The sequence below is a fragment of the Esox lucius genome, chromosome 25, assembly GCF_011004845.1.
Source record: "Esox lucius isolate fEsoLuc1 chromosome 25, fEsoLuc1.pri, whole genome shotgun sequence".
NCBI lineage: Eukaryota > Metazoa > Chordata > Actinopteri > Esociformes > Esocidae > Esox > Esox lucius.
The window spans coordinates 5743630-5767178 of NC_047593.1; the positions used below are offsets into that span (position 1 = coordinate 5743630).

At 46.0% G+C, this 23549-nt stretch overlaps 1 protein-coding gene across 3 annotated transcripts in view; it reads right to left on the reverse strand.

Moving 5' to 3' along the window:
- Positions 1-558: 558 nt before the first annotated feature.
- Positions 559-23549, reverse strand: part of fbxo41 (F-box protein 41) — a 75641-nt gene continuing 52650 nt past the window's right edge. For 2 of the 3 annotated variants that reach the window (XM_020043971.2, XM_010902654.3), the window contains exons 5-14: positions 23382-23455; positions 14852-15249; positions 11958-12205; positions 11663-11778; positions 11073-11225; positions 10691-10786; positions 10457-10575; positions 6036-6194; positions 5468-5583; positions 559-3595 (exon numbers count right to left, since the gene is read on the reverse strand). In XM_020043971.2, the coding sequence (XP_019899530.2) occupies positions 3533-3595; positions 5468-5583; positions 6036-6194; positions 10457-10575; positions 10691-10786; positions 11073-11225; positions 11663-11778; positions 11958-12205; positions 14852-15249; positions 23382-23455 (1542 nt within the window). In that variant the 3' untranslated portion in view covers positions 559-3532. The remainder of the gene's footprint in view (positions 3596-5467; positions 5584-6035; positions 6195-10456; positions 10576-10690; positions 10787-11072; positions 11226-11662; positions 11779-11957; positions 12206-14851; positions 15250-23381; positions 23456-23549) is intronic. The other variant, XR_002196186.2, reaches the window with a different exon arrangement.

Here is a 23549-nt window from a genome sequence, read left to right on the forward strand (position 1 = left end):
ATAGACGTCGTAAAAGAAATTCAACTACTAAAAAATTGAGAACCTTAATAGTGCTGCCCGTGCTTTCATAGACTGCATAATGGGACAACAATGACATGAGAGAATGTTTTGTTTGCCTCTAGACCACAGGAGTCAAACTGATTCCATGGAGGGCCTAGTGTAATCTGGTTTTAGTTTTTTCCTTTACATTTGTTCACAGTTCTGACCTAAACAGCCAGGTGAGGGTAGAACCAATAAGGGACCAAATTAATCAATCAAGTCCAGTGAAAACCTGCAGACACTCAGACCACCGTGGAACCAGTTTGACACCTGTGCTCTAGACATTACTGTTTATTTCTTGTGTGAAACCTGCATTATCTATTATGGGCAGCAGAGGGCGCCAGAGAGACAGCAGTCGCACACTGACTTCAAACTGAGTTGGGCTGCCAGTTGGGAATGCAACAAAAGATATGTCATTCAACTCTTTCCACTGGGCAGAAATTAAAAAGTCCTTGCTCTATGCGTATGACAATGTTACGTACAGTCGTGGCAAAGGTATTGGCACCCTTTAAATCTAAATCTAAGTTGAAATTATACAATGTATTTTATCTCCACAATACTTCCTCCCTGGTTAATTTTACAGAACCTTTTAAATCAGAAAGTGAACAGCCATGGCTTTGACAAAATTATTGACACCCTAAACTCAATATTTTGTAGAATAGTTTTTGGCCAAAATAGGTGCAGATATAGTAGGAGCTTCCAATAGCCATGGAAGTACAAACTCCACCATTCTCCCAGATTTGAAGTTTGCCTTCCAACTGCTGATTCCAGATCTCTCCAAAAGTTTTCAATATGATTTTGGTTAGTCCAGCATTTCATGTTGAATCATTCCTGTGTGCTTTTTGAAGTGTGTTTTGGATCATCGTCCTCCTGGCAGACCCATGACCTTCGATTAAGACACAACTTTCTGACACACTAAAAGGCCTTGGTATTCTCCTGATTTCATGCAAACATTCAAGGCACCCAGTGCCCAGAGGCTGCAAAGCAACCCAAAAATGGCACTGAACCTCTTCAATATTTGACTGTTGGGAAGTTTTTCTTAACGGTTTCATTTTGTTTTCCGTAAACAGGAATGTAAAACAGGAATAGGAACAGAAAGATTGGGGCATGTTCAGGTGTGTTTTCGCAAACTTCAGGCTTTCTTATCGTCCTTGCAACAACGTCTCCTAACATACAAACCCCTTTTTACGGATTTGGCGATAAATGGGACTAGCTCAAACTATCATACCTTGGGCCTGAAGGTCAGCTAGAATCCATGTGCCAGTTGATCGAAGCGATTTCTCCACCATTCAAAAACTCTTTTGTTGCGATTTCCCATCAAGTTTTCTTTTGCGGCGAGGTCCATGGAGATTGGCACCAGTGGCATGGGTCTAAACCTTCTCTGCAACATTACATACAGTGGAAATAGGAACATCAAGGTCTCTGGTAATGAGACTTGCAGCCTTGAAGTTGTCCACGCTGGGCTATAATCTTGTGTCTGACTTCCTCATTCAATTCGGTTTCTTTTCTTTTCTCCATGCTCATTGCGGTAAACACAGTGACACAAAACATTGAATGAGTCACGTTCTTTAGTCAAACTGGGATAATGACTGATTTTCATATTGCACACACCTGCAATCCACCACAGGTGAGTTCAGTGACAAAGTAGATGAGAATGATTTGCTTGACATTGAAGTATCTCTAACTAATTCTAGGAGGTGCACATAATATTGTCCAGACCATTTTAGGATTTGTTTGTGGAATTTAAAATGAAAACCAAATAAAAAAATATGTGGATACCAAAACATGTTTTAAGCTAAACCGTTTTCTAGAAGAAATGTTGCATTATTTGAAGTTCGCAGGGGTGACGATACCTTTTGGCATTACGGTATATGTCATAAAATAAACAGCTGTACCATGTATATTACTCAAATATACCTGGGGACACAATTGCATTCTGTCAATATATGATTTGATTTTTTGTTTGCATTGTACTGTATGTAGGCTATGTAAGATATATGTAACCCACTGAATCTTACAGAGCTAGTCAATGGTCATTTAAATGACTGCTGCCTTTATAGATTTGTGGCACACTGGAGAAAACACTTGACAACATGATCTAGCAAGCACAGCTACAAATGGCACTAGTTGAAAGAAAGGCATAATGAATTGACTGGCAACCCTGTTTAAAAACAAAGAAAGGCCGATAGTATTAGAGTTCAGCAGACAGAAATAACTGACCGCAGGAAATCCATGAGTTTGTGAGATAAAGAGACGGCGCCCTGCTGTGATGAAACTGCCATGTGGGGGAGGAGCCAGCATCCACTTATAAAGACCCTGTAATGAACATGTAAAAAGATGCATTCACGTTTTTATGTGAGACCTAGTCTGAAGTTGGTATGTTTCCATCATGGGTCGCTCTCCCTTCCGCAAGCACACACACACTTATAGTAAGAGTGGGTGGGGATTTTTGACCTATCTGGTTCAAGGCAGGATAAAAATGATAAAACACAATGCATATCCCCACATCTCCAGACAACCTCCTTGCCTGTTCATGTGCATTAACACAGAATGTGCTCTCGGTTTAGCGTACTGATAAAAATAATCTTAGACCGTGTTCCTAAAACGCTCTCAATAAATAAAGGAGATAAAGAAAGCTCGCTCCACTACGACATCAGTCCTCCTGATTACAACTCTGTTGCTTTGAAATAAAAATGGCCGCCAACATTGCCGTCTATGCTGACCAATAGTCCTGTTGGGTTAATGTTTCAAATCCCCTTCGCAGTTCACAGACGTGGATCCCTGTTTGTTTTTGCTTGGACTTACCTGCCGGATTATGTCTTTACCACACTGTAGAGTTGGATTCCAGGACACACAACTGACTTCAAAAAAGCATCAGTGCAAATGGATGAGCTATCGGGTACATCATTTCGGACGACCTCCACTGGCTTTGTATGCGATAGGATCAGTTGCGTGAGGGCTTCTCGCTTTTCTAGCGCCTGTCCTTAACTGGCTTTCAGTCTGCGTGTCAGTCAGCCGGTCGGTCAGTCTGTCTGTGGTGTCCGTTTGTCGGGGCTGTCGGCACAGTATGTGGTGTCTGTCTGTGTCCGTCTGTCCGTCAGTATACTTGTGCGTCTGTGGTTCCGGAATGTGGTGTCAATCCATGGGGGTCTGATCTGCCCGTGGCGTTTGCCTGTGGTTACAGTCATTGGTGTCCATCGGTCTGTCTGTACTTACGGTCTGTGGCGTTGGTCTGTCGCTCAGTCAAGGCTACGGGCCTAAAAAGTGTAGGTTTTTTCTTTGAAAAAATCTGCCAGCTAGATATCAACTTTGTCTTTCTGCAGGAGTTGCTGAATTCCCTCTTCAAGTAGTATGTGTGTCTGACTGGTACTTCAGGCCACTCCGCCCTCGTGCCCTGTCAAGGGGTTATGAATGGCTAGATCGGTTCTTTTGGTGTGGCTGGAAACAAAATGGCCGACACTTCTTCTTTGGGGGTCCTGAATGGTGGAGTGGGCTAGCAGAGGATGTCTGCCTTCACGTGCAGAATTTTGGAAAAACCTGGTCTCTTTTTCAAGGCCTGTAGTGGAATGGAAGGATGGTGGAAGGAGAGAAAGAGGCATTAGGCCGCTGCATGCACTTATACATTTACACAAATAAATGAACAAATGTGCTGGTTCCTAGGCTGAAACAACTGATGTTTCACTGACTATACAGAACAAATCAGAGGTGGGGGACTCGAGTCACATGACTTGACTCGAGTGTGACTCGAGTCACAATTTTCAGGACTTGTGACTTGCTTGATTAAAGTATGAAAATGACTTGACTTGACTTTGACTTGAGAACAAGTTACATGAGACTTGACTTGAAGTGGAAGACTCGACAATGACTTGAACTTATAATAAACAAACAGCAATAAAATTATTTTATATGTTGTGACATCAGCACCACTAATCAGCGTATGTGCCTTTAACGCTGCACAATTCAAACCGCGGCAGACAGTAACGTTAGTCGAGCTCCACAAATAGTATCGTTTGGATACAAGGACTTTGAACTGGACCGTGTGAATAAAAAAAGATTTGCCAGATGCTAAATATGCAACAACGTCAAATTTCATTCGTTATTTTAAGAACCACAAGGAAAGGTAAGAAAGTAATCTCTTTATATTCAGTTTCACTAAGATCTATAACGATTAAGTTACTAATGTAATGAATTAATCTTTTGTTTGTCATAATTTGGCCTTGGTTGCATATTATGTTTGTTTTTTTCTTATTAGAAATGTGACCATTATCATTACTGAATACGTCTGGTAAATAGATGTAAGGGAATTTGACTATAACAGTGGCATAGTATAATTAGTTTATAAGGTTGTTATTATTAGCCCTTATTACATGGATTGGCTGAATTCCAGTGCAGAATACGTGCTATTTCTTGATAACAGACCGTTGCCATGAAAAACAGCGCGTTGCTATGGACGCAGCAGGATTCTAACCAGAGACGGAACGGTATTTGATTTTGAAATCGAGCTTCGCACCGAGCGCACGTCAGAAACCGAGGACATTGTGTGTGTGTGTGTTCATCTCTTTAGTACTGTGACTTGACTTGACTTGACTTGAAACTTATAAGGACTCGACTTGACTTGCTTAGGGTGAACCCTTGACTTGACTTGACTTGCTTGATTTATCTGAACTGTGATTTGAGACTTGACTCGAGACTTGATGGTTAAGACTTGAGACTTGCTTGGACTTGACCATGTGTGACTTGTCCCCATCTCTGGAACAAATACATAACTCCTAGGTTCACCCAGGACAAATAAACAGAGCAAATTTCTCACAAACACACACACTTTTAGCTCTCTGGAGTTAGTTACCTAACGGATTATGAGCAATCTAGCGCAGCATCCGCCAATGAGCAAGGGACACCCTCCTCACTGACTCACAGAAGAAGAGAAGCCTTCCACTCCCACACTATTCACTATTTAGTGCACTACTTCTGGCTAAGGCCCATAGGGAATAGGATTTCATTGGGGACACAGTGCCTGCTGTGGGCGAGTGACGGCCCTCGCTTCCTCCTTTCCGGAAGCGGCATCCTCGGAGGTCCCGCTGAACTGCCACGTGGAGTTGAGAGCGGTCGAGCTGTAAATATCGACTCCATTCGCTCACCCACCTTAACGGCGGTTACAGGATGTTACGAGAGTCAGTCATCTCCAAGATAAGGGTGGGAGAGGCGGGCAGGAAACACCCGGCTTCCTTCGAAGAGGATCTGGACAGGCTTAGCCTGAATTGGCTGTTGAAGCCACGACCTAGAGTGAGCAGTATTGGGAGGCCTCCATTTTCAAGAGGATTGAGATTTCCCCTTTCCCTTTTTATGAGCGGGCGAATTCCATTGGGGGCGGGTCGTGCGGGTGTTTGCGCGGCGTTTGGTCGCAGCTAAAAGCGCGGGGGACAATCACCTGGAGCTTGTTCACCATCTCGTCAAAGAGCTTTCTGGCTTCCGGGCTGTTGGGGTCCTCGAAGTAATCTTCTATACCGATCTGCACCACGATGGACTTCAGATTACGGCACACACCTGGACAGGAGAGAGCACACGGACTGTCACGAGGAAGCAGCAGACCCACTAGGTCCAAGGACTATACCCTCTCTGTTAGCCAGATCTAAAACCATTGACTAGATGTGAAACATTTGAAATATTCAGACAAGCACAAATGCTGTGCTGACTTAACACTCCAAGCGGTTGCTTGAGCGGCAAACAGCCAAACAGGCAGAGTTTTGCACTTTTGCGATTATTGACGGCGTGCAAAATCCCGATTAAAAACAGCCCATCTCTGCGGCCTCCAGTGGTCTAAGCTGCTGCGTACCACGCGTTTGTATTGCCGCAGCACGGGTTCTAATCCCGCCCTCATTCAGCAAAAAAACTCTTTCCCCACTGTGTCTATCAATGACGCGCAAGCGCCAAAAGAGGTTTCTTTCATTACAACACACGTTTAATATAACCCGGGCCTGATGCAGTTGCATACTCACTGTTAAAGTGGAGCAGGGCCTTGGGGGTGACGGGGGTGGAGGTGAGAACCAGCATCTCCAGGCCTTTCAGGCCCTCCCTGCACACCTCAGCTGCCACTTCCTGGTTGACCTCGCTGACGTGGTCCAGCTCAAGCACCTGCAGACGCATGCAGTTTCTCGCTAGGGGAGGAAAAAAAAACAACTCAGTGCCCGCGAGCTTGTCGGTTTTATTTCCGTACAGCACGCAGGTTTGCTGAAACGGGCTCGTTTGATCTGAATAAAGATGTGTGAGAAAGCCACCTAGTTTAGAAGAGAGTTTTTTTTCTTTTAAACACTTTTTTTGACACCTGTTTTCTTCAAGTTGTTGTGATATCCCCCGGGGTGTTTCTTCACACGCAGTGAATCACTATCTGAGTACACTGTCTGGTTGCAAAAAAACTAAGAATGATCTGCTCGGTCCTAAAACACGAACTGTAGTTTCTGTCTGATTCTGCCCAGAAATGTGTGTGTGTGCATGCGTGTGTATACTGTGCATGTATATATATATATATATATATATATATATATATATATACACACTCACCTAAAGGATTATTAGGAACACCATACTAATACTGTGTTTGACCCCCTTTCGCATTCAGAACTGCCTTAATTCTACGTGGCATTGATTCAACAAGGTGCTGAAAGCATTCTTTAGAAATGTTGGGCCATATTGATAGGATAGCATCTTGCAGTTGATGGAGATTGGTGGGATGCACATCCAGGGCACGAAGCTCCCGTTCCACCACATCCCAAAGATGCTCTATTGGGTTGAGATCTGGTGACTGTGGGGCCATTTCAGTACAGTGAACTCATTGTCATGTTCAAGAAACCAATTTGAAATGATTTGAGCTTTGTGACATGGTGCATTATCCTGCTGGAAGTAGCCATCAGAGGATGGGTACATGGTGGTCATAAAGGGATGGACATGGTCTGAAACAATGCTCAGGTAGGCCGTGGCATTTAAACGATGCCCAATTGGCAATAAGGGGCCTAAAGTGTGCCAAGAAAACATCCCCCACACCATTACACCACCACCACCAGCCTGCACAGTGGTAACAAGCCATGATGGATCCATGTTGTCATTCTGTTCACGCCAAATTCTGACTCTACCATCTGAATGTCTCAACTGAAATTGAGACTCATCAGACCAGGCAACATTCTTCCAGTCTTCAACTGTCCAATTTTGGTGAGCTCTGGCAAATTGTAGCCTCTTTTCCTATTTGTAGTGGAGATGAGGGGTACCCGGTGGGGTCTTCTGCTGTTGTAGCCCATCCGCCTCAAGGTTGTGCGTGTTGTGGCTTCACAAATGCTTTGCTGCATACCTCGGTTGTAATGAGTGGCTATTTCAGTCAAAGTTGCTCTTCTATCAGCTTGAATCAGACGGCCCATTCTCCTCTGACCTCTAGCATCAACAAGGCATTTTCGCCCACAGGACTGCCGCATACTGGATGTTTTTCCCTTTTCACACCATTCTTTGTAAACCCTAGAAATGGTTGTGCGTGAAAATCCCAGTAACTGAGCAGATTGTGAAATACCCAGACCGGCCCGTCTGGCACCAACAACTATGCCACGCTCAAAATTGCTTAAATCACCTTTCTTTCCCATTCTGACATTCAGTTTGGAGTTCAGGAGATTGTCTTGACCAGGACCACACCCCTAAATGCATTGAAGCAACTGCCATGTGATTGGTTGATTAGATAATTGCATTAATGAGAAATTGAACAGGTGTTCCTAATAATCTTTTAGGTGAGTGTATATATATATATACACATACACACACAGTGCTCCAAAAAATTAAGGGAACATGTAATCGTCACAGTATAACACAGGATTAGTCAATTAAACTAATTGACAGGGATATCAATCTGTCCAGTTAGGAACAGGTAGTCCTGCTCCTACAGGATGACACATCCATACATGCCATCGCAAGAAAGTTTGTTGTGTCTCCCAGTACAGTTTCAAGAGCATGGACTCAGAGTTGGACAGGGCCATAGAACCCAGCTACAGTACCAGTATCTGCTCCAGGGCACATGTGATAGACATGAAAGAGACTAGAGATGTCGTGGTGAATGTTATGACCTCCAAAGGGCTACTGGTGTGCATGTTGTTTACCAAACTGTCAGAAACAGACACCATCCAAAAAAGTTGAAAATAAAGTTTTGAGTGAGGAACAGAAGCGTTTAATTTGCAGTGCTATCTTAATTTTAACCCTTCTCTTCCTCACTCAAAACCTTCCTTTTTGGCACACAGTTCTCCAGATAACAGGGGCTGATATGCGTTTCATACAGTAGATCTTGATGAAGAACTATGTATAATGATAGCAGATGGTAGAACTATGGGATCAAAGACCAGCAACCTTCTGTTTAGATTTACAAGGGATGCCAGTTAGCCGTGACATACACTGGTCAAATAGACCAACTTAGAAAAAGACAGCTTCTGCACTTCATAAAATTTAATTTCAAGTCAAGCACTGTCCATATTTAATATTAAAATGGGTATATCTTTAACATAATGCACTGCTTTTTAAAATGAAATGTGTTTATTCATTGTCAAAACATTAAAGTGTGATTAATTGCCATTTACAACTGAATATTATGCAATTAATCACAATTAATAATTGTAATAATTGGACAGAACAATTGTTTTGGTAATTGATACTTTGAGGGTTGTACAGAAGAAACATCCAAGAAATTTGAATGAACTAGGCCAGTTGAAGACAGAAAATGCAGCGCAAGACTGAAAATGATGTCAACAATCTGATAAGCAGTACTTCTTTGAGTCACCGAAAAAACTGCAGTGAAGTGCTTGCTCAGCATCTGGCATCAAAATGCACGCTTCGAAACATGATTAGTCTTACATGTAACGGCAGTTTTTGACTGGTTTGCAGAAACATATTTTTTATCACGATAATGAACTCATATATACTACCCTACAAATACGACTAAGACCTATTTTGGAGTGGAAGTCGGCAGACTGAAAACACAGAGCATAAGATTGGGAACCTCAGAGCTCCAACCTCAACATGATTGAATCTGTGTCAGTTCACTAGGGTAGGAAAAAGGATAAAAACAGCCAAAGCCTACAAAAGAGTTAGGGCAAATCCTGCAAGCTTGGAAGAATGTACCAAAGCACTACAGATGGACTACAAAAGCACTACAAAACACTGACTTATTTAATCACAAGAAACTTATTATATTAAATTAGATTGATGTTTATTTGTGATTACAATGTTTAACATTGGTGTTTTTTCGTACAAGTAAACCCTTACTGTTCAGACAAATAGCTTTGAAAAATGTCTAGCTGGCCTAAGACTATTGCCCAGAAGTAGATGATTCATTGGGACAGAACGGGCATAGTGTTTCATAATGTATCGCTCTAGGTGGCATAATGAGTGAGAATAGCTTATTCCCAAAGGACACCTAGGTCCTTTTATAGCACTCTACTTTTGTTTGACCAGTGCTCCTAAGAACCACAGTGTGTAAGGAGTACCAGATAGGAGGCACCATAATGCTCTTTCCTATTTCCACACCTCATCGCACCCCAGCTGACGAGTGGATAAAAAGACAAATCTATTCTCTGTCTCTCAACAGGACCACTATTCCTTATCAGTCACAACAGTCATTTACCCCCTTCTCTCCCCGCATGCTGTGAATCGTGTGTAGGAACTCAATAGCGAGGTTACACAGACTTCTAACTTGGAGCGTATTTTGCGGTTGCACACATCCAGTCCCTCCCAAGAAATCACGTATTTCTCAGTGAGAGAAAACATTTAGAAGAGAAAAGCGATCCACCAGCAGGGTACTGAATAAGGTAGGGGAAAATGCTCCCTAACACTTCTTAATAAGTCTATGGACTAAATAAAAGTACATATACTCAGTATGTGCCAGTGTGCAAATGTGGCTGCGGGAATTGGAGATTTGAATTGGCGAGCAGGCATGCTACTTGGTCTAAGTTAGTCACTGTGTGTTCCAGCTTTTGAAATGAATCCATTTAAGAGTAAACACACTTTTGCGAGATTCTGGATGGCATGCTTTCCCCCCCGAAGATCGCCAGTTAGGATTTCACACACAGAGATGAGTGCCACACACATGCAAACTAAATAACCGCGGCAGCATTCGAAGTTACATGCACTCTGTTTTATTCTTTAAGCAGTAAAAGTATCCCGAGGGGGTCTGAAATGTAACTAAATATAGTGAGTTGGTTGACTGGCAAAAACAAATGCACCAGCTTATACTTGGTGTGAAGGATGAGCGATTGTTTTTTCCTTCAACCAGGGATTTGTTTTAATGTATTACCAAAATATTTGAGCCACACAAATGGGGTGTATCCCTGGATCTTCCTAAAAACACAGCATTTCGCCTCGCCTACATCTCAGTGGGCGTGGGATGTACATTACTCACCCAATGAGGCTAGCCCCTGAATGCCACACCCTGCGCCGCCCACTCCCAGGGCTCGAAGGTGTGGCCAGCATCTGCCAATCGTTTGCAGGCATCGGTTGCTGAAGCGAGCTGGTTGTTGGCTGGGAGGGTTAGAGAAAAACAGTGAGAGGGAAGATAAAGAGCGAAAGCTATGTAACAACAAATGCGGCGTCACTATTTATAAAATAACATTGTGTGCCAAGAGTTGCCTCTCACCATGGATGCAGTGGCGCCACCTGGAGGGAGATAATATCTCTACAGCCTGCTCCTAGAGCCCATATCACTTCCTGTCCAACTGGGTCTGTGGCACTCCTGAAGAAAAAACACAAAGTCACTACGCTGCATAGATCCAGATACCCATTCTTAAGTACACATCAGGAGTCTCAAACACACAGCCTAGCGGGCCAAAAGCGTCTCGTCAGACGAGGTGATATGTTGGACTTAATATTAGAGACTAATGGACAACGACCTGTAAGGTACACTCCCAGTACATACTGAAAAACGAAAAGTCATATTTGTTAAAATAATTCCGTTTGGTATGCAGTTCATTGGCGTGTGAATAGTTTGAGCGCTCCGTGGTGTTCCTCCAGGACGGTACCTGTATGTGACGGCCTGCAGGGAGCGGCAGTAGCAGCTAGCCAGCCACAGGGAGCGGTCGGTCAGGAGGTTGGGACAATGAGACACTTTGAGGATCAACAGGTTCCCACCTGTAGCCTTCAGCAAGGACTCCAGACCCTCTTCCAGACAACCACTGGGAAATAGAGTGAGGACCGAGAATGAGCAAAGGACAGATAGAGTTAGGAACCACAGCCATTATTACGGAAGAGTAACGGTACAGTGTTGTTCCTAAATTAAACAAGGCACTGCAACAGTGTGTCTGGATTTGTTTGTTCACACGGTAGAGAGGTAACAATGCCATTGGGCTGTTCTGAACAAGACAGTTGCGAGACGTTCAGTATTAAAACATCAGTTTTGCGTTATGCTTAGAGAACAAAACGCCCCTTTAAATTCGCTAAGGGAGGATAGCTGAAGGGAGCGAGCATCCCGCTGCACAATTCCAAGGGCACCGCAAGCGAACACGCACACCCACTTCCCCCACGCGCATGTGCACAGATCGAGCCCAGGTCTTTCTGACCCCCCCCCCTTACCGTGTCGCCCAGAAACGCTCCTCCTCGTCCTCCCACTCACCGTGTGCTCTTCAGGTACTCCTCCTTGGTCTCCTTCTTCCCCCTCTGTCGCGGTTTGAGGTTCTGGAGGATGAGGGAGTGCGTCTGGGTGCACCACTGGGACATTGTACTCAGGAACTGTCGGGGGGGAAAGGGACACATCGGGGGGGGGGGGTCATTTGGCTGACCTCAAGGCCCTAACTGGAACACAACGTCCAGGAAGTCGGGAAGGGAATCCGTCTCCATCTGAGCGCGCGAGCGGTGTCGCGGCGTGTTTGTGTGTCCGCTTGATGCGCGCTAGGTCCGGGCCAGCCTACCTTGGAGGACACGCGGGCGTTCTCCAGCAGCACGCGGGTCCACACAGCCGGGTGACGGGCCACGAACCTCCAGTCCCTGCAGACCTCGGCAGCCCTCAGCAGGGTCTTGGTGTCCAGGTAGGTGAAGATGCAGAACAGAGCCGCCCGCATCTTCAGAACCTCCGGGCTGATAACCTCGTTGTTGGACCGGGACGGGCTCTTGTCGCGGCGACACGGCTTGTTGCGGTGGTAGCACCCGTCCGAGCGCCCTGCCCCAGTGGGGAAGAGGGAGAGGGGGGGACCGTAAAGGGCAGGAGAGAAGAAAGAGACAGGTTTACCTGAGGAAAGTAGGTTTGCCTGAGGGTTAAGGCAAGCGATGAGAAAGAGTAGAGGGTCAGGTAAAAGTCAAAAAGAGGTGAAATGAGGTTAATTTAAAACAAAAACAAAAAGAGCAACCATCGTCAGCCGGAGAAATAGTACAGTGACATCTCAGGTGCTGTCCACAAGGTGGAGCCAACGATCCACTGGAGAGGAATGGCATTCACTCTCGCGCACCGACGCAAGCACCACAATGATCCGCCGTGGTAGGCATGTACTGTATTGGCGATTGATTCGAGCACATCAATTCCATCTCTCCCAGCAGGCTTCAGTCCAAGTGATGAGTCACTGCCCGTATCATCGTGTTGGCCTTGGAATACAAGCAAAGGAGGCTTTAGAAGCAACAGGCCCTTGCAGCCAGAGCCACCGCGCCTACGCTAGCTAGCGCTTTAACAAAGCTCACTTTAACAGCCCGATTCTGAGAGAGATACTGTGATACTGTGTTTATTTGTGCCATTCCACACGCAGAAAGCCTGCGAGAATCCATCATGGTGGACGAAGACGGAGCGAAAAATGCAGATTACATGACGAACACCCTCTTGCCTATTTGCCGCACCAGGGCTGCAAAGCTCCTTTGCCAAGTACTGTTGCTTCGGCCAAAAGGACCAGAGGAATGAGTGCTGTGTTTTGCCAGTCATTTGTAAGGGAACACAGGCACGCGTTCCAGTAGCTTCTGTACTACTTTTATGTCTGCATCCAAAAATATTATTTTGTTATCCCATCACAAGCATCCTGAAATTCATTTTATTTTGATTATATTTTTAATATGGGGCAATTTGGGTACAAACAATGTGTTCATGAATGAAACGGAGGCCGCAAGCCAGAAATCACAGGTTGGAGAAGGCAATCAAGTGACAGATTGACATTTGCTGTATCGTAACCAACAGTGGGGAAGGTAAAGAGTTTTTGGTAAAGAGTGTCTGAATCCCAAATGAAACACTATTCCCTGTATGGTGCAGACATACGATGTAGTCAGGAGGATATGTGGCTTCTTGGTTCAGTAACCGAAAGGTCGCTGGTTTCGAATCTCTGTGCCAACAAGGTGAATAGTCTGCCGATTTGTCCTTAGGCAAGTCATTTAACCCTAATGGCTCCACTCAGTCCCTCTGGATGGGTGTCTCCTAAAAAAGCATAATGGCTTTATACATTGAGCCACACTATCAATTATTGGTATAAAGGCTGGGGAACGGTACAGTTCATGTAAGCACCCACACACCCACACACGACAACCCACTAGGACTGGTTTTCAATAGTTACGGAGTGAATACGCAGAAACACAAAGGATGACCACAATGGGGGCTCGAGTTTGACTCGTATTTCTACGCCTTAAATTTGCATCCGATCAGGCAAAAACCAGGTAAAAAAATGTCCCCTGCAGGAAATGTGTGATCTGTCCGGGGGCAGGGTGTGTGAGTAGAGCAGTCTGTTGATTAGTCATCGCCCTGTGACAGGGCAACCCCGAGGCTGATCCAGAGTCAGTCTCCGGAGCGCTTGGATCGTTAGTCATCTCTGGGTGACACAGCCCTTCCCTGGTATATGGACGTCCTCACACAGGAACAGCTGAGACCCAATTTCACACCAGCCACCGCCCATCTGTCTTTCCCTGAACAACCTGACTACTTCCGCGTGTGTGTGTGTGTGTGTGTGTGTGTGTGTGTGCGTGCAGGGAAAAACCGCGGCTCTGAACTGTGCGGAGCACTCTCTTTCCCTGTATTATAATGGTGCCATTGGCAAGGACATTCTTACCTTAACTGTTGCCTTAACTTAAATGCGAGGTTACGGGTTCTACAGGCAAAGTACAAATCAGCACTGTGCAAACCATGACTTTGCCCGGATCGCACACACTGATTCTAATCTAATGGAGTGAGTTGACCATGTTGTAAATGGTTGCCGTTCGTATAAGTGCTTGGAAATTGCCGGGCATGTCGACTCGGCAGCTACTGAGACGAAACAGGCGGGCTTCCCAACTACGACCATTCACAGACTGCTGTGAGAAGAGCCTGGTTTGGCGCTTACAAAACGTTTATTTTAAGGTGTACCAAATATGGCGGATATTTATATTTGGGGGATAAGCCAGATGTGCAGGTGCTTATCTTGGAAGTGGCACACTGGTGTTGACTTACACATTTGGTACTCTGGAATCTCAGGCTTGCTCACAGGCTGACAGTGTGTGGCCTCCAGATTGCAGGTCTAAAATCCAAGTAGAGCCAAGGTACTGCTCAGTAAGTCTAGTCTAGCCTACCCTCCTACTGTAATTCCAGTGGAACTAGACACGGACAGGATTGGCAACATAGCGTGGCGCCCTGCTATAACTGTAGTGTAAGTAAACACATCATTTATATAATTTAGCAGACACTGTTACCTCGAGTGACTTCTGTTGGAGAGTGTATATATATATATTTTGTTTCCCATACCTGCCCCGTGTAGAAATCAAACCCCCAACCCTGATGTTGCAAGCACCATGCTCTACCAACTGAGCTACACAGGGCTCGGAGAAGGTGTGGATTAGCGCTCTAGCGTCTCCCGTCTGGTCCTACCTGTGCCAGGCCGGTATCCAGACTGTCTCGGTGCGCCGGACTGCTGCGTCTCGGCCATAGTGGCCCTCCTCTCCTGCTGCTCCCACATCTCCGCCTCCGACTCGGTGGTCCTGGAGCCCATGTCCGACACGTCGCCCTCCTCGCCCTCCGTGCTGTTCCGGTAGGGCCGCCGCTGCCAGTTCTGGATGGCCTGCTTGCGGAGCCCCCAGCTCCGGGACACCCCGGCCCGCTCGTAGCACTGTCCGCCGCCCCCGGGACCGCCGCCCTCCCCCAGCCGACACTGGACGTGGTAATACTGGCCCTCGGGGCACTCTTCCATGGGGTGCATCTCCACGCTGTCGCCGCTGTCGTAGCCCCCGCCCGAACCCTGGGAACAGGTCTTGACCCTGCCCGAGGCTCTGAGGACGGTTGGAAGGATCGAGAGAGGATGAGTTCAACGCGTCTTGAAGACACCCTTAAAGCAACTTTAGTGGACCCTTCAGTTACAGCCAAGCCTAGTAAGTGAGCAAGCAATAGGTGCTTAAATGGATAAGGGACATTGGCGAAAGGTAATGTCTCCTCGTCTGTCCTAACGTAACTTAAAGATCATTTTGCAAGCCAATGCAACCATTGCACACTGACTGGAGTAAAGGCTAGCATATACTAACGCTAGGAACCAACTACACTAAAGGTATTTGGAAATGATTCTCCAACTGCGTAAATAATGAATACCATCAAGTATGAATTGAACCGTTCATGAAATATTTCAGCAAGCTTCTCAGAAAACACAGAGGATTACTGCTTTACAGTCATTCTATTTATTTAAACTTATTGCAAATGACCAACAGCCATTCTATCAATTGTTTTAGGGTGTGACTATCAACAATGTGACTGTAACCCAACTCCCTTAGGTAAGGACCACCGTAAAAAGAAAATAGAAATCAGTGTAAGATCAATATAAAATATGATACAGGAACAGAGTATAATACTCACACAAGACCTGTAGACAACCGCTTAAACATCATTATGTCTTTTAGTGACCCGTTAAGTAGAGTATAACATCCTCCCAGAGAACTGTGGACTCAACAGTGCAAGAGAAATTTGAACTTTAGAGAAAGACATGGCTCTAAATCGAGAGGGAGTGTTTACATTATGCAGTGTGTGCTAGACAACTCATCTGTATAGTGAATGATATTGGGGTGTCTACTGGTTTTCCTTGGGCATTTGTTTAGTAGGCAAAGTATCTCCACACTGCACACATTCTCTGTGACGACCAGCGCGCGCTGTTGAGACGGTTGAGTTGTTGCCCTTGGGGGTGATGATGGTGTCTTTCTGTTCTTCTTGCAGAGGTATGACATCATTTTGGTACGTATGCGGTTATGCTCTGGTACAATCTGTGTGCCTAACCTTAGATTAACATGTTCGATCACACTGAGAACATTGTTTTGGTATTCTCAATCCAAGATGTACTTTTGGTGCAGATTTCCTTTCAGATTTTCCAAAACTCACATCCGTGTTTAAATCACTTCTGCTTTTAAGGCCACACAAAGTACGGGCTAGGTTCTAAGGGTTGAGCTACGCGGTGAAGGACTGAGGGATCAGCCAATTCAGAGTGACGGGTGGTTCACTCACAAGGCATCTCTACCCTGACTCCATTTTAAGGAGATCTTAAACCAGATGGTTCTACAGAGGAGGGCACAGAGAAATTAGACTACAAAATGCTATTCCAAAGTAAGCCAGAAAACAATTGGATTAATATCATCAAAACCAACCGTGAAGAACTGCTGCTTTAATGCTAGTGGCCATTTTCACGGATATTCATATTCGTATCCATCTCCTGTGTTCTGGAGTATTACTGAGTTAAGTGGAGATCCCATGCATGTGATCAGCGGAAACATAATATTAGCCAGGGTACAGAATAGGACAGACATCATTACGGACAGTGACCTTTTATGAAGAGCATCCGTTACCCAGTAGAAGAGTATAGTATATCACAAATCCCTATTCAGTCGATCAGCAGAATGTATTCGTAGGCGTGCTCTCGAGGACCACCGTTCCTGGAGTGCCAGAATATAACATATCTAGCAGCAGGGCCTCGCAGCCAGCACAGCTCTTAGCACAGAGGCTTGACTGTGTTGCCAGCTGACGGGTGGCTGGGAAGCCTGGTGGGAGATGAAGATTGGCACGTAGCGACTACTTCACGCAGCTCTGGCGCCTGCTAAAGCTACAGTAACTGTGGTTGTCAGGTGAGAGAGTTGACCCATCCACGTGACTTCCTGGTTGGTTGACCAGTATGGAGGGAAAATAAGTGGTTTGGTGCAGAGGCTTTTGAGGAAGACCAAATCCAGTCTTTGTTGCCAGATGGGAAAGTTTCCTGCCCAATTGGGCTATTCTTACAGATGGGGTTGTATAGAAAAAAGAGCATTTGGGTGTTTTTTTGTGGAATCCGCACACGGTTTACTGTCAATAAAATATGACAACCCTGTTAGGAGTGGTTCCAGTGACACAGGCCTGATGGGATACAATGGGACATATCTTATTTGGGGAAGGGAATATGAATATAAAAGGCAGTATGCGAATATAAAAGCACTGAAATTATTTCTAATACTAAGTTTTTACTCAACTGAGAGGGGAATTTTGGAGTTCAAAAGCTTCTGTGCAACATTGAGTGTATAGTGACTTGATTTGTTTTGGTGCTGACTAGATGCTTTTAAACAACAATTTTGGACTGGATCAAAATGTTGCCTTATAAAAATCAGTTCAGGGTAAAACAACACTGTTTGGGTTTCTGATGCAATTCCAACTAGACCAATTTAGATCATGAGAGGAAAGGGATTGCTTTTGGGCCAACTGCGTGACTGCTTCTTGAAAAAGCTATTTTGTGAGGAAGCAGCCAATGTGAGAGAGAGAGAGAAGAGAGAGAGTGATAGAGAGAGAAAGAGAGAGGGATGAAGGAAGAGGGAAAGAATGAATAAGCCGCTAAATTACTGTACCGTTAACTTTCCCCCACACAATAGAAAAATAACGAGGAGTTTCGAACAGGGAGAATCATTCATCATTCTCCTGCTTGTCTAAAGACTTGCAGGGAGGCAAAAGCACGACAAAAAACCCCCAAAGACTTTGACATCCAACACAAACGTCCTGTGGTTCAGCTAGCTAATTAGTGTCTGTAGCCAGTGTGTCCTGAATTCAGAGTGAATGTAAAACAGACTAGGTGATTATATCACGCTGCTTTTCAGCTCCAGTAATGGACTGATCAGAGCATGGTATGACAAGGAGATGAGGTGAACCTGTAAAAATCTACATCAGACCAGGAGCCAAAATATAGTTTCTTGATTTGAAATTAATGACTTGTTGAGCTCATGCAGGACATTAAAGGTCAATGCATGGTCATTTAATGTATTTAGAATGTACAGTATTTGTGCGCTGGCTATAAATACAGTTGAAATAAATGAAGATACTCAGCATAGAACTGAAATCCCTGTGTTTTTTCCTTGTTTTGTGGTTAGCGTCGTATCCATTAACAGTGCATGTGCTCACCTCACCTCAAGGAATAACGTGGATATTTACTGGGAGTACCAAGTCACTGTGCAGTGACATGGATCAAAGCATCAATAAAGCAACAAAATAAAATTATTTTACACCCAGTTCTAATGTAAAACATCCTATTTCTCCTCAAAAAAGTGCGAAGAGGATCGGGCGGCAGTCGAAGGCAGGGGCCTAGGCAACCCGATCTCTGGACACGGAAACTAGCTCTAGGGATGTGGAATGTCACCTCGCTGGCGGGGAAGGAGCCTGAGTTAGTGCGTGAGGTTGAGAGGTTCCGATTAGAGGTAGTCGGGATCACCTCTACGCACGGCTTGGGCTCTGGAACCACACTCCTTGAGAGAGGATGGACTCTTCACCACTCTGGAGTTGCCCATGGTGAGAGGCGGCGGGCTGGTGTGGGTTTGCTTATAGCTCCCCAGCTCTGCCGCCATGTGTTGGAGTTTACCTCTGTGCTAGTCACAGTTTGTCCATAACGAACACCATGTTCAAGCATAAGGGTGTCCATCAGTGCACGTGGCACCAGGACACCCTAGGCCGCAGGTCGATGATCGACTTTGTTGTCGTCTCATCTGACCTGCGGTCGTATGTCTTGGACAAGAGAGGGGCGGAGCTGTCAACTGATCACCACCTGGTGGTGAGTTGGATCCGATGGCGGGGGAGGAAGCTGGACAGACTCGGCAGGCCCAAGCGTACTGTAAGGGTCTGCTGGGAACGTCTGGCCGAGTCTCCTGTCAGAGAGATCTTTAACTCCCACCTCCGGCAGAGCTTCGACTGGATCCCGAGGGAGGCTGGAGATATTGAGTCCGAGTGGACCATGTTCTCCACCGCCATTGTCGAAGCGGCCACTTGGAGCTGTGGCCGTAAGGTCTCCGGTGCCTGTCGAGGCGGCAATCCCCAAACCCGGTGGTGGACACCGGAAGAAAGGGATGCCGTCAAGCTGAAGAAGGAGTCCTATCAGGCCTGGTTTGCTTGTGGGACTCCTGACGCAGCTGACGGGTACTGACAGGCCAAGCGGGCTGCAGCCCGGGTGGTTGTGGAGGCAAAAACTCGGGCCTGGGAGGAGTTCGGTGAGGCCATGGAGAAGGACTATCGGCTGGCCTCGAAGAGATTCTGGCAAACCATCCGGCGCCTCAGGAGAGGGAAACAGTGCCCTACCAACGCTGTTTACAGTAGAGGTGGGCAGCTGTTGACCTCAACTGAGGATGTCGTCGGGCGGTGGAAGGAGTACTTCGAGGATCTCCTCAATCCCGCTGTCACTTCTTCCATTGAGGAAGCAGAGGATGAGGGCTCAGAGGTGGACTCGTCCATCACCCGGGCTGAAGTCACTGAGGTGGTCAAGAAACTCCTCGGTGGCAAGGCACCGAGGGTGGATGAGATCCGCCATGAGTACCTCAAGTCTCTGGATGTTGTGGGGCTGTCTTGGTTGACACGCCTGTGCAACATCGCGTGGCGGTCGTGGACAGTGCCTCTGGGATGGCAGACCGGGGTGGTGGTCCCTCTTTTTAAGAAGGGGGACCGGAGGGTGTGTTCCAACTATAGGGGGATCACACTTCTCAGCCTCCCCAGGAAAGTCTATGCCAGGGTTCTGGAGAGGAGAATACGGCCGATAGTAGAACCTCGGATTCAGGAGGAACAGTGTGGTTTTCGTCCGGGCCGTGGAACACTGGACCAGCTCTATACCCTCTACGGGGTGTTGGAGGGTTCATGGGAGTTTGCCCAACCAATCCACATGTGTTTTGTGGATTTGGAGAAGGCATTTGACTGTGTCCCTCGCGGCATCTTGTGGAGGGTGCTTGGGGAATATGGGGTCCTGGGTCCTTTGCTAAGGGCTGTCAGGTCCCTGTACAACCGAAGCAGGAGCTTGGTCCGCATTGCCGGCAGTAAGTCAGACTTGTTCCCAGTGCATGTTGGACTCCGGCAGGGCTGCCCTTTGTCACCGGTTCTGTTCGTAATTTTTATGGACAGAATTTCTAGGCGCAGCCAGGGGCCGGAGGGTGTCAGGTTTGGGGACCACACAATTTCGTCTCTGCTCTTTGCAGATGATGTTGTCGTGTTGGCCCCTTCTAACCAGGACCTTCAGCATGCGCTGGGACGGTTTGCAGCCGAGTGTGAAGCGGTGGGGATGAAAATCTGTACCTCCAAATCCGAGGCCATGGTCCTCAGTCGGAAAAGGGTGGCTTGCCCACTTCAGGTTGGTGGAGAGTGCCTGCCTCAAGTGGAGGAGTTTAAGTATCTAGGGGTCTTGTTCACGAGTGAGGGAAGGATGGAACGGGAGATTGACAGACGGATCGGTGCAGCTTCTGCAGTAATGTATCGGTCTGTCGTGGTGAAGAAAGAGCTGAGCCGCAAGGCGAAGCTCTCGATTTACCAGTCAATCTACGTTCCTACTCTCACCTATGGTCATGAGCTTTGGGTCATGACCGAAAGGACAAGATCCCGGATACAGGCGGCCGAAATGAGCTTTCTCCGCAGGGTGGCCGGGCGATCCCTTAGAGATCTTGACATTCTCACCTTTTGTGTCTCTCCAACTCATGGAATGTTCCTTTAGATTTATAGGAAACTCAACTGACAGAGCTGATGTGTACCCGGGCCTCAATCTTTCATTCCAAAGTCATTGTGTGTCTATTCTGAACTAGCCTAATAACCTGTTTGACTAACCTTAACTGGAGACATGAAAGTGAACCAAACATGCCAAGTTATTCATGAACACACCCAAACACAGTGCCCTCGGGACGCCGCAACCTAATTCTCCCCTTGGTCACAAAGCCACACAGTTCCGTCTAATGTTCAGTCTAGTGGTATTTCGCATCTGTCTCTCACACCCACTCAACACTCACTCTCTCACATACACATCTTCTCTCTTCTCTCTTCATTCTCAGTTCTCTTTCTCACATGCTTTCTTTGCAAAACAGAACCGTTTGTTCATGTGTTATTTTATCCGGTTTCCTACAAGCTCCTGCAAAGCAGCGGCTACCCTTCCTGAGGTAGCCAGTGTTTGCAGTCCTTGTTGTGCCATGACAATACGTTTTAGAATCTTTTAAATTAATCAGGAGGTTTCCTCAAGTAATTCATGATGAGTTCAGTGTGACGATGGCTCTGTACCGCGCTGTGTGTATCTGTGAGTTTATTATAGATGTGGAGCCTGAATTGACCCCTTATGACATATGTGATTATGTAGACTATTAACATGTCCCTATCACATGGGTTCATACGTTCGCCTGGGACCCCCCTCGATTACAAGCTTGTCCGATAGCATTCGCAGGGCGAGGGAGGGAGGGGCAGAGCCTCACTTCAGCGCTTGGGAAGGAAGACAGGGCGACGTGTAGTGTTTGTGAAAGGCCAGGCGGCCGGCGCACTGTTTTTCCAGTTTTTTCCAGTGACGATCCAATAGCCTTTTAACGTGTTCAGATTGTGTTCCACTTTTTGTATCAAATGAAATCTGTGTGGTTGTGCTGCCTGGTTGCTCTGTCTCCACTGATGTGCAGCTCCGTTTCATTGTTTAGGGCCTGTAATTCATGAACGAGCTAGCCTAGGAATGAATCAGCCAGTTGGCTTGATGTGCACCGAGAGTTGTGAGCCAGAATCACCGTTTGACTACATATAATATGGTATCCAACACCTTGGTCTTGGAGCGGGCTGGTGCCTTGAATTCACCTCCCTGGGGAAGTGGTTCTGAAGAGCCAGAAGCACAGATGTTGGCCGGAGGCCATTTTAGTTTACAGGAAGACTTGTCATATGTGTCAGCACCAAGAATGTTCTCGCTTGCTCCAGATTCAACTAAAAACTGAGTGTTGTGTAAATAATGGCAAGTTGGATGCATGGTTGTTGGGGTTCGTGTAGTTCATGCACACTTCTACTTTTTTGTATATTTTATATCTTATGACGGTTTTTTATGCTGTCTGGCTTGTTTCTCCAGCCACTGGAAGGAGTACACTCAGCACTTCATGACCTACAAGATGTAATCATCCACATCCTGAAAATATGTTCTTGTTGTTGGGCTTGTTTGTTTGTTCTCAATCATGCACCATTGCTGCATGTTCTGTTTTGCCATCTGTAGTTTTTACAACCCTATTTATTTTATTTTGCACAGCGCTGACGGGACCTTTTTTGTAGATTTTGATTGAGGTTTATCAGGGCCCGTTAGCTTTTGTTTGCCCTATCTGCACTAGTTGTCAGAGTCAATGAATAGTCTTTCAGTGGCTGCTCTTTTTCTTTGCCCAGTCTGCGTCAATATCAAAAAGTCTGCGTCGTAGATATTAAAAAGTATTGTAACGCCATCCGGTGGAGTCCTTTGGAACGGCAGCTCAGTATTTCTTGATAAACCTTTGCAAAACGCCTCTATCACTTGTACTAAGCATACACCGTTTGGTTCTCATATTGACTTGCATGTCTGACAACGTGTTTCACAACCTGTGTTGACTGTAGTACAGAATATAGGCATTCAGCAACCATTGTATACTAGTTATCAGCCGCCTCTGTATCTAGCATTGTGTCAGATATGTCATATATGCTTCTGCATCATTATATAGCGATGCCATTTTCTTTGTTTAGAGATGCTACAAGGAAACTTGGTGTTCTATTGACAAATATTTTTCATCTTGAGCAGGGTGGTTGCACATCAAACACAGGAAAATTCAGATAACAAGCTGCTGGGGTACTGTACTGTACATTGCTAGCAATTTCAGTCCTTAGCGTAGCTGTCGCATGTATTCACTCAGAGGCACTAAATTGATCTATTATGTCGTATCTTTCTTTTGCACGTTTCAATCTACGGCAGTTGTAATGTCCCTCTATGTTATACGACTTATGGTTATTTGAATTGAGGTCCGTTTGTCTCAACAACTTCCCATGGATTGGGGCTTTTTTGCCACACTGCTCTTCCAATTATACTGCAAATGAACTGGTTTTTCATATGGGTTCCAACCAGAACCCTCAGGTTTGACACTAGATCAGTGTAAAGGCCTCAGGTTTGACACTAGATCAGTGTAAAGGACTGACTTACCCAGTGCTTGGAGAGGAGCGTCTGTCAGAGACGTGGTACATTCCCCTGGATGTCCCCGAAATACTTGAGTTCCTCTAAATAAGAGGTTGTTAGAGAGAGAGAGAGAGAAAGGGAGAGGTGTCAATTCATGATCCTTTCCCCATGCTGCTACATGGAAGGAAAATGTTG